At 36.0% G+C, this 12,547-nt stretch overlaps 1 protein-coding gene across 1 annotated transcript in view; it reads right to left on the bottom strand.

The window, feature by feature from the left end:
• Nucleotides 1–503: 503 nt before the first annotated feature.
• LOC110464681 (probable E3 ubiquitin-protein ligase HERC4) overlaps nucleotides 504–12,547 on the bottom strand; it is an 82,599-nt gene continuing 70,555 nt past the window's right edge. The window contains exons 26-28 of the mRNA XM_021520020.1: nucleotides 10,354–10,428; nucleotides 9,791–9,893; nucleotides 504–4,558 (exon numbers count right to left, since the gene is read on the bottom strand). Coding sequence (XP_021375695.1) covers nucleotides 4,350–4,558; nucleotides 9,791–9,893; nucleotides 10,354–10,428 — 387 coding nt within the window. The 3' untranslated portion in view covers nucleotides 504–4,349. The remainder of the gene's footprint in view (nucleotides 4,559–9,790; nucleotides 9,894–10,353; nucleotides 10,429–12,547) is intronic.

The following is a 12,547-nucleotide window of genomic DNA, read 5'->3' as shown; positions in this document are numbered from 1 at the left end:
AATATAAGTCACAGTGACCTTATTTTGGTACATGCAGTGTGACTTTTCATGATGTATCTACAAACAAAGTCTGCTGTAGAAATGAACAGTGCTTCCAGATATGGCCCAGAACCTTGTACATCTGTAAATGGTATTAGGTTCACAGGTCAAATTAAGATTGCAGTGATGCTTTTTTAGTAAACAACACTGAACTTTTTCATGACTATCTACAAACCAAGTCTAAAGCCCATAACGCACAGTGGTCGAGATACAGCACATAAATGTGTATCTATTTTGGTACTTGACATTAAGGTTAAAAGTCTGTGAGCAGGAGTATAAACAGCAAATATTATATAAGAGTTAAAAATAAGTCCAATTTCGATTTTTTCAAAATCATTATCTAAATATAAAAAAAATTGGTGAGGATCTGAGGAACATTTTTGCAATGTTAGGCCTGTAGTATTACCAGATTAGCCAGGTTCTCTATATGGAAAAAGTTGTGAAATAACAATGCTAACAAAATAAACATTTAGTGCTTACCAATGAAGCATTTATTTAGACATTTATTTATTGTTTTGATTAATTAAACATTTCAATCACATACATAAATGTGCTAGTCATTAAATATTATACCTGTGGCTTATTTTCTGAACAATAACAACCACACAGATACGCAAGTAGCCCCAGCAGTATACAAATCTCCCTGAAGTGTCAGTATCTTCGTACATTATCCCGTAACACACAGAGGCTTCTAAAGTGTTCCTCAGAGAGTAGCTACTGCTGTACAGAGGGATAATCAAGGGAGTGAACTCTGACAGGTGTATAGGACATGACTTTATCATAAACATCCCATTGGAGTTTTGTAAATGTAAAATTAACTAAAAACATGTATATTATTCAGAATATTAGTATAACACGTGAACATTAATCAGAAGCTTCGTATAACATATGTGTACATTAATCAGAAGCTTCGTATAACATATGTGTACATTAATCAGAAGCTTCGTATAACATATGTGTACATTAATCAGAAGCTGCGTATAACATATGTGTACATTAATCAGAGGCTACCACATTATTCAGAAGCTAATTATAACACAAGATAACAGCATTTAAAAAAATGGTCAAACTGAATGACATAAAAAGGACATGTAGAAAGTCTTTAAACAACAATATCAACATATGTAATAAATAAAATGAAAATATATGAATCATATTCTACAACCAAGATATTGTCTCCTCTTAATTCAGGATCTAATTACAGTACCTTAATGTCCCTGTACTACATAACGTCACAAGATACATTGATATCTGGACTAAATGATCAGAACATCTACACATCACATGACCAGCAGATCAACATATCACATGATCAGGAGATCAACACATCACATGATCAGCAGATCTACACATCACATGTGTACATGACATCACAAGATACACAGCTGCTGTCTGGACTAAGTCACAGTGTACATGACATGACAAGATACACTGCTGTCTGGACTAATTCACAGAGTACATGACGTAACAAAATACACTGCTGTCTGGACTAAATCTCAGTGAACATGACATCACAAAATACACTGCTGTCTGGACTAAATCACAGTGTACATGACATCACAAGATACACTGCTGTCTGTACTAAATCTCAGTGAACATGACATCACAAAATACACTGCTGTCTGGACTAAATCTCAGTGAACATGACGTCACAAAATACACTGCTGTCTGGACTAATTCACAGAGTACATGACGTCACAAGATACACTGCTGTCTGTACTAAATCTCAGTGAACATGACATCACAAAATACACTGCTGTCTGGACTAAATCACAGAGTACATGACATCACAAGATACACTGCTGTCTGTACTAAATCTCAATGAAAATGACATCACAAGATACGCTGCTGTCTGTACTAAATCACAGAGTACATGATGTCACAAGATATACTGCTGTCTGTACTAATTCACAGAGTACATGACGTCACAAGATATACTGCTGTGGTTCTATTATAACAAAATTACATTACATTATAATCCAGCACTGTTTTGTTTGATGTAATGTTTCTGAAAGCCTGTCTGTACACTGGAAGTGCATTAACTTCTTCTTGATACATGTATTATCATTCAGATAAAGTCAACATCAATTTACTCACAACCAGTCTTAAAAACATTCTTCATTTTTCACTAATACTAAATACAGTATAAACATTCTTCAAAGTTTTACACAACAGCATATACACATGGTCAATCAATAAGTACTACTTCATAACTATCACAATCACAACTCATCAGTCTGTACATGGTAACAGTAATCTTGTCTGGTGAGGAAAATGTGTAACATTTCTTATATAGTTATATACGAGTTCAAACGTTCGTTAAAAATAATAAAAGATTCTGAGGTCAATAGTTTTTCTTCTCAAATTCTCTTTCTTTCCTCTCCTCTGTGTTCAAATATGTATTTTTTGATAAATGTGTTTTTTTTGTCATGTAATTTGTGTAATGAAATGTGTTGGAGAAGGCGTTACTAAGGTGGGAAAAAATGTACCCGATCCTTTCTGTTGTATGACAAATAAAATATATAAACTTTAAATCAAACAGTTAACTTTCCGCTTGGCAACTGAGCTCATCCGTAAGTAGAAAAACAAAACAATTATGTTGTAAGCTTGCAGAACATTCAGACGATTTTCCTTAACTATAATGCAATAGTATGACAAAAAATAGAAACAGTTAATTATGAATTGAAGAAGTTGAAATTGTATTGTGTTTAAAATATTTTATTTGCTGGGAAAATAATAATGCGATATGAAGTCAGTGAGACAAAGAATAACTTACCGTATTGATCAGGATACCTGATACTTCTGAATGCTGATATGTCAGGACAAACACTGGACTATAAAGGAGGGACGACGTTTGGATCATTAAAACATTGTTAAGGAAATTCAAAAGGAAACTTTTTTCATGTTGTAATGTAAAATAAATATCCCATGGAAACAGGAAAATATCACAAAGTTAAGGATAACATAGCAGACTGAATGCCATTATCATTCATTAATTTAAGCAGTCTAGTTTGATTAAGGAAGCTGAACAACATAGGTCAATGACAAAAAAACAGTTCTTCAATCTAAAACAATACAGCAGGAATCATGTTTAGACAAATTGACCAAAAACAACTAAAACACTGAAAGTTCAGGAAGGGCTCTGTGGTGTGGGACGAACAGTGGCCATCTTTGGATCCTGGTTTTACAGCGTTATTAATGTAGGATATCCCAAAAGTACCACATGCACCAAGTACCACTTACAATCAAAATAAATACTGGCAAGTCGGAGAGTGCAATAAAATGTAGTTTTGGCAGTACAATAATTCTTTTCAATTTTCAGCAAATGCTTTCAATTCATTAGAGCTCAGATATCTACCGAGAATTTATAGCACAGACTATGGTTTCTGGATACTACTACATATTTTCAAGCAGCATATGATCAACTTATCTAAACATCATATAATCAACTTATCTAAACATCATATAATCAACTTATCTAAACATCATATAATCAGCAAATCTGCCCAGCACATGATCACCATACTTACACATCACATGATCACCATACTTACACATCACATGATCAGCACACTTACACATCACATGATCAGCACACTTACACAGCAAATGATCACCATACTTACACATCACATGATCAACACACTTACACATCACATGATCAGCAGATCATCACATCATATGATCAGCAGATCTACACATCATATGATCAGCAGATCAACACATCACATGATCAGCAGATCAACACATCACATGATCAGAACATCTACACATCACATGACCAGCAGATCAACATATCACATGATCAGCAGCTCAACATATCACATAATCAGCAGATCAACACATCACATGATCAGAAGATCTACACATCACATGATCAGAAAATCTACACATCACATAATCAGCAGACCAACACATCACATAATCAGCAAATCAACACATCCCATAATCAGCATACTTACATATCACATGATTTGTTCAAAATATGTAACAAGCATTCACTCAACAATAAATATTTCGAGTTATTATAGATCACATTGACTAGACTTATATTCCAGTCTACATAAGTGTTAGAAAAGTACTCATTATGCTCAGTTCACACGCTTCCACATTATGTATCTTTAGCAAGTATTTACACAATATAATACCTCAGAGTTCTTGTTAGTCCTCTGTCAACCAAACATAGACATCGATAAAATGTTCATTATGCTCGAAGTTCTGTTTTTATTCCTGGTTTTCACATCATAACAAGCTGTAACAAGCATTTACACACTATAAGTCCTCAGATTGACTGCTCACATGTCCCTGACCTACACCAGACCAAATCCCTCGGTTTGTTCTATGGCCTGTTGGAGTTTATGTAGCATCACCTCCTTTTTACTGTATGTAGGAAGGTCAAGCACATTGAAGCATGTGTGTGCCACAGGAAGGTGGTTCTCTACTCCCAGCATTGGCTGGATAATCATTTTGATTGACCTCATTCCAAGAATAGGGATTCTATCGCTGCCTGTCAGATACACTGTAATACAAGTCATACCATGTGTAACAAATCATGCTGCCCCTCAGAGACACTGTAAAACAAGTCATACAGTGTATAACAAATCATGCTGCCCCTCAGATACACTCTAAAACAAGTCATACCATGTGTAACAAATCATGCTGCCCCTCATGATCAGATACACTGTAAAACAAGTCATACCATGTATAGCAAATCATGCTGCCTGTCAGATACACTGTAATACAAGTCATTCAATGGATAACAAATCATGCTGCCCGTCAGATACACTGTAAAACAAGTCATACCATGTGTAACAAATCATGCTTCGCCTCAGATACACTGTAAAACAAGTCATACAATGTATAACAAATCATGCTGCCTGTCAGATACACTGTACAACAAGTCATATAATGTATAACAAATCATGCTGCCCCTCAGATACACTCTAAAACAAGTCATACCATGTGTAACAAATCATGCTGCCCCTCATGATCAGATACACTGTAAAACAAGTCATACCATGTATAGCAAATCATGCTGCCTGTCAGATACACTGTAATACAAGTCATACCATGTGTAACAAATCATGCTGCCCCTCATGATCAGATACACTGTAAAACAAGTCATACCATGTACAACAAATCATGCTGCCTGTCAGATACACTGTAATACAAGTCATTCAATGGATAACAAATCATGCTGCCCGTCAGATACACTGTAAAACAAGTCATACAATGTATAAAAAATCATGCTGCCCCTCAGATACACTGTAAAACAAGTCACACCATGTATAACAAATCATGCTGCCTGTCAGATACACTGGAATACAAGTCATACAATGGATAACAAATCATGCTGCCCTTCAGATACACTGTAAAACAAGTCATACAATGTATAACAAATCACGCTGCCCCTCAGATACACTGTAAAACAAGTCATACCATGTATAGCAAATCATGCTGCCTGTCAGATACACTGTAATACAAGTCATTCAATGGATAACAAATCATGCTGCCCGTCAGATACACTGTAATACAAGTCATACAATGGATAACAAATCATGCTGCCCGTCAGATACACTGTAAAACAAGTCATACCATGTGTAACCAATCATGCTGCCCCTCAGATACACTGTAAAACAGGTCATACCATGTATAACAAATCATTCTGCCCCTCAGATACACTGTAAAACAAGTCATACAGTGTATAACAAATCATGCTGCCCCTCAGATACACTCTAAAACAAGTCATACCATGTGTAACAAATCATGCTGCCCCTCATGATCAGATACACTGTAAAACAAGTCATACCATGTATAACAAATCATGCTGCCCGTCAGATACACTGTACAACAAGTCATACCATGTATAACAAATCATTCTGCCCCTCAGAAAACTGTAAAACAAGTCATACCATGTATAACAAATCATGCTGCCTGCAAGATACACTGTAATACAAGTCATACAATGGATAACAAATCATGCTGCCCTTCAGATACACTGTAAAACAAGTCATACAATGTATAACAAATCACGCTGCCCCTCAGATACACTGTAAAACAAGTCATACAATGTATAACAAATCATGCTGCCTGTCAGATACACTGTAATACAAGTCATACCATGTGTAACAAATCATGCTGCCCCTCAGATACACTGTACAACAAGTCATACCATGTATAACAAATCATTCTGCCCCTCAGAAAACTGTAAAACAAGTCATACCATGTATAACAAATCATGCTGCCTGTCAGATACACTGTAATACAAGTCATACAATGGATAACAAATCATGCTGCCCGTCAGATACACTGTAAAACAAGTCATACCATGTATAACAAATCATTCTGCCCCCCAGATACACTGTAAAACAAGTCATACAATGGATAACAAATCATGCTGCCCGTCAGATACAATGTAAAACAAGTCATACAATGTATAACAAATAATGCTGCCCCTCAGATACACTGTAAAACAAGTCATACAATGGATAACAAATCATGCTGCCCCTCAGATACACTGGAAAACAAGTCATACCATGTATAACAAATCATGCTGCCTGTCAGATACACTGTAAAACAAGTCATCCAATGGATAACAAATCATGCTGCCCGTCAGATACACTTTAAAACAAGTCATACAATGTATAACAAATCATGCTGCCCCTCAGATACACTGCAAAACAAGTCATACAATGTATAACAAAATCATGCTGCCCCTCAGATACACTGTAAAAGTTTCAGTATTAGATACTTTCACTGACACCTCCTTTTCAGTTCTAGTGATAGATACTTACACTGACAGCTACTTTTTAGTTCTAGTGATAGATACTTACACTGACACCTACTTTTCAGTTCTAGTGATAGATACTTTCACTGACACCTACTTTTCAGTTCTAGTGTTAGATACTTACACTGACACCACTTTTCAGTTCTAGTGATAGATACTTTCACTGACACCTACTTTTCAGTTCTAGTGTAAGATACTTACACTGACACCTCCTTTTCAGTTCTAGTGTTAGATTCTTACACTGACACCTACTTTTCAGTTCTAGTGATAGAAACTTACACTGACACCTACTTTTCAGTTCTAGTGATAGATACTTTCACTGACACCTACTTTTCAGTTCTAGTGTTAGATACTTACACTGACACCTACTTTTCAGTTCTAGTGTTAGATACTTACACTGACACCTACTTTTCAGTTCTAGTGTTAGATACTTACACTGACACCTACTTTTCAGTTCTAGTGTTAGATACTTACACTGACACCTACTTTTCAGTTCTAGTGTTAGATACTTACACTGACACCTACTTTTCAGTTCTAGTGTTAGATACTTACACTGACACCTACTTTTCAGTTCTAGTGTTAGATACTTACACTGACACCTACTTTTCAGTTCTAGTGTTAGATACTTACACTGACACCTACTTTTCAGTTCTAGTGTTAGATACTTACACTGACACCTACTTTTCAGTTCTAGTGTTAGATACTTACACTGACACCTACTTTTCAGTTCTAGTGTTAGATACTTACACTGACACCTACTTTTCAGTTCTAGTGTTAGATACTTACACTGACACCTACTTTTCAGTTCTAGTGTTAGATACTTACACTGACACCTACTTTTCAGTTCTAGTGTTAGATACTTACACTGACACCTACTTTTCAGTTCTAGTGTTAGATACTTACACTGACACCTACTTTTCAGTTCTAGTGTTAGATACTTACACTGACACCTACTTTTCAGTTCTAGTGTTAGATACTTACACTGACACCTACTTTTCAGTTCTAGTGTTAGATACTTACACTGACACCTACTTTTCAGTTCTAGTGTTAGATACTTACACTGACACCTACTTTTCAGTTCTAGTGTTAGATACTTACACTGACACCTACTTTTCAGTTCTAGTGTTAGATACTTACACTGACACCTACTTTTCAGTTCTAGTGTTAGATACTTACACTGACACCTACTTTTCAGTTCTAGTGTTAGATACTTACACTGACACCTACTTTTCAGTTCTAGTGTTAGATACTTACACTGACACCTACTTTTCAGTTCTAGTGTTAGATACTTACACTGACACCTACTTTTCAGTTCTAGTGTTAGATACTTACACTGACACCTACTTTTCAGTTCTAGTGTTAGATACTTACACTGACACCTACTTTTCAGTTCTAGTGTTAGATACTTACACTGACACCTACTTTTCAGTTCTAGTGTTAGATACTTACACTGACACCTACTTTTCAGTTCTAGTGTTAGATACTTACACTGACACCTACTTTTCAGTTCTAGTGTTAGATACTTACACTGACACCTACTTTTCAGTTCTAGTGTTAGATACTTACACTGACACCTACTTTTCAGTTCTAGTGTTAGATACTTACACTGACACCTACTTTTCAGTTCTAGTGTTAGATACTTACACTGACACCTACTTTTCAGTTCTAGTGTTAGATACTTACACTGACACCTACTTTTCAGTTCTAGTGTTAGATACTTACACTGACACCTACTTTTCAGTTCTAGTGTTAGATACTTACACTGACACCTACTTTTCAGTTCTAGTGTTAGATACTTACACTGACACCTACTTTTCAGTTCTAGTGTTAGATACTTACACTGACACCTACTTTTCAGTTCTAGTGTTAGATACTTACACTGACACCTACTTTTCAGTTCTAGTGTTAGATACTTACACTGACACCTACTTTTCAGTTCTAGTGTTAGATACTTACACTGACACCTACTTTTCAGTTCTAGTGTTAGATACTTACACTGACACCTACTTTTCAGTTCTAGTGTTAGATACTTACACTGACACCTACTTTTCAGTTCTAGTGTTAGATACTTACACTGACACCTACTTTTCAGTTCTAGTGTTAGATACTTACACTGACACCTACTTTTCAGTTCTAGTGTTAGATACTTACACTGACACCTACTTTTCAGTTCTAGTGTTAGATACTTACACTGACACCTACTTTTCAGTTCTAGTGTTAGATACTTACACTGACACCTACTTTTCAGTTCTAGTGTTAGATACTTACACTGACACCTACTTTTCAGTTCTAGTGTTAGATACTTACACTGACACCTACTTTTCAGTTCTAGTGTTAGATACTTACACTGACACCTACTTTTCAGTTCTAGTGTTAGATACTTACACTGACACCTACTTTTCAGTTCTAGTGTTAGATACTTACACTGACACCTACTTTTCAGTTCTAGTGTTAGATACTTACACTGACACCTACTTTTCAGTTCTAGTGTTAGATACTTACACTGACACCTACTTTTCAGTTCTAGTGTTAGATACTTACACTGACACCTACTTTTCAGTTCTAGTGTTAGATACTTACACTGACACCTACTTTTCAGTTCTAGTGATAGATACTTACACTGACACCTACTTTTCAGTTCTAGTGATAGATACTTACACTGACACCTACTTTTCAGTTCTAGTATTAGATACTTACACTGACACCTACTTTTCAGTTCTAGTGTTAGATACTTACACTGACACCTACTTTTCAGTTCTAATTTGTTACAATTCAATCCAAATCTCCTTGAGTTACAGTGTGTCACTATAGTATAAAAACCTCCACGAGCTACCGTTTGTCATTATTGCATAGAAAACTCTAGAGCTCCAGTGTTTGATAATTAAAAAGAAACATGACTTTCAAGCTGTTGTGGTATAATATTAATAGAAACCTCCTTTTTGAGATTTTGTGTGTTATACTTACATAAAAACTTTTTCTTGAGCTCCAATGAAAGGTCGTGAAATATCTCCCAGAACAGTTTGATTGTCAAGTGATACCTATGGTAAACTCCTTTGTATTCTGTGTTCTATCAGAAAACAGAAAAATAGAAACAAATAGCACTTAGTTATTACTTCAAAGTATTTTATCAGTCAGCATCATAGGAACACACAATAATTGTATTTTTACTGAATCATGATATCTCTGTCACCCTGTAGGTACAACAGGTAGCATATGGAAGGAAACAATACTATGACATCCCAGAAACAATGAAATATGACATCACAATCAGCTTTCTACATGAGAGGTAATTTCAAACCTAACATTACGAGGATGGGAGAGGAATACCTAAGAGGATGTCAGAGACATCACTAAGGGTAGGATTCTTTACCCTGACCCAAGGCCTGAAGCTGCTTTAGATTAGACCAGCACTTCACCTCTTGGATTAAGATTTCTTCAACATACTGTCTTGGTAGGGGAATATTCTATTAATCATGGTATTTTATTGGCTGAGCTAGGAATTATAGCTTCAATGTCAACGTACTAACCTTTTCTAGCTCGTGGAAGTCGTAGTCCTCATTGCCTACTACCATGGCCTGGAGTTCTTGAGGATGGAACAGTTCCTTGAGAAAAGAAAAACATGCACATCATAAACAAGCAACATCTAGATTCCTTAGTGTCTACCTTAAATAATCTACAGAATCAAGATGTTGCTGCTCCATCTTTCTTATTATTTGTGTTGATGTTCTGTGATGAAGCTCTAGTGAATATCTATCGTAGATTCTTACTACACAATCCACTTACAACCCAAGACAACTAGGACATAGGCTCTCTCCTTCTATGTTTGAAGACACATTTTTTACAAACAAGTATTTTTTTCTTGAAAACAAAATCTAAACAGGGATCAATCTAGGTTTTAGGGTAATTAATCTACTCTTTTTCAGATTTGGGGCAAATTAAAATTTTGATACAAGGCTCTAGCGTCATGTAAGTAAAAAAAAATGTTTTGTCCGACATACCTGTGTGCAGTATATTTCAATTTATAAACGATTTTAAGTTTAGAATTTTTATTTGAATTATGTGAAGAAAAAGCATTTATGCAGTATTATGCATTTTTACTGTTGAACTTGAAATATTTTGAAGAAAAACCACCATTTTCTTGTTGAAATAGGGGAAAATTGTAGCACATAGGAGGAAGATCAAAGAACAGGGGAATTTTCTTCTGCAGGGGAAACTACCCATAAACATTAGTGAATCAAGTGTAGATTGATCCCTGCTGAGCCTCATCTTATTAGCCAACATGCATATTTGCTTAATACTTTTTGACCTTTGACCTAGAGGTCAAGGTCATGGTGACCTTAATATAGTGCCGTTCACACCTACTGTACATGGGTGATGCAGGTATTGATCAAGTTTTAACAAAATATCTCTAATAGTTTAAATTTACATCTCAGACAGGACTTCACTACAACTTTGAGACTGATTTGACCACTGACCTAGAGGTGAGGTTCATTATGACCTAAATGCAATGTCATGTACACCTTCCTTGGCAAAAGCAGGTTTCAGCTTCCTAGAATGTCTTAAACAGTTTGAAAGTTTACACTTATTTGACCTTTGACCTTGAAATGAAGTCCATATTGACCTAATCAGTGCATTTCACACCATACATAAGTACACTGTAATTGTCATCGTTTACAGTTTATAACTTGAGGTCAGGGTCATGGTGAACTAGTTACAGCACACTGTAATTGTCATCATTTACAGTTTATAACTTGAGGTCAGGGTCAGGGTGAACTAGTTACAGTACACTGTTATTGTCATCGTTTACAGTTTATAACTTGAGGTTAGGGTCATGGTGAACTAGTTACAGTACACTGTAATTGTCATTGTTTACAGTTTATAACTTGAGGTCAGGGTCAGGGTGAACTAGTTACAGCACACTTTTATTGTCATCGTTTACAGTTTATAACTTGAGGTCAGGGTCATGGTGAACTAGTTACAGCACACTGTAATTGTCATCGTTTACAGTTTATAACTTGAGGTCAGGGTCAGGGTGAACTTGTTACAGCACACTGTAAAACTCATCAGGGTACGTGATGATACAGGTATACTTAATTTTTAACAAGAGATCTTTTACAGTTATACTATTAAAAGAACCAGTAAATACATTGTTTCCCTTCATTCAAATGGGAACATCATTTTTATATGGTGGAACTAGTATAACATGTATGATATTTGGTAGTGGGAGATCCCTGGACAGAAATGACACTGTTTCAGCACCCACCTAAAGCCTGTGGGATTTGTTATCAGTTTATTTTACCTTGGTCAAATAATCCCAGAGATACGCTTGCACTAGAATGCATGTTAAATTCCTCTTGTCTAGAAGTGTCTACTTACCAAATCCTTGCCACATCTTTCCTTATGAAAGTCTGCAGTAAAAGTTTGGAACAGCTTGTCAACAGTCTCAAGTGAGTGAGAAGTTCCTTGCCTTTGTACTTACCACTGCACACCAATGGAGGCTAAATAAAAGGCTTGGAATGGTCAGACTACAGCCCAAACGAGAAGTTCCTACAGTCTATGTACCTACCATATCTTGGAATGGCCGTTCTACAGCCCAAACAAGAAGTTCCTACAGTCTATGAACCTACCATATCTTGGAATGGCCGTTCTACAGCCCAAACGAGAAGTTCCTACAGTCTATGTACCTACCATATCTTGGAATGGCCGTTCTACAGCCCAAAC

This window comes from Mizuhopecten yessoensis, unplaced genomic scaffold, assembly GCF_002113885.1.
Source record: "Mizuhopecten yessoensis strain PY_sf001 unplaced genomic scaffold, ASM211388v2 scaffold11021, whole genome shotgun sequence".
NCBI classification, from domain to species: Eukaryota; Metazoa; Mollusca; class Bivalvia; order Pectinida; family Pectinidae; genus Mizuhopecten; species Mizuhopecten yessoensis.
This window is presented reverse-complemented; position numbering and strand designations above follow the sequence as displayed.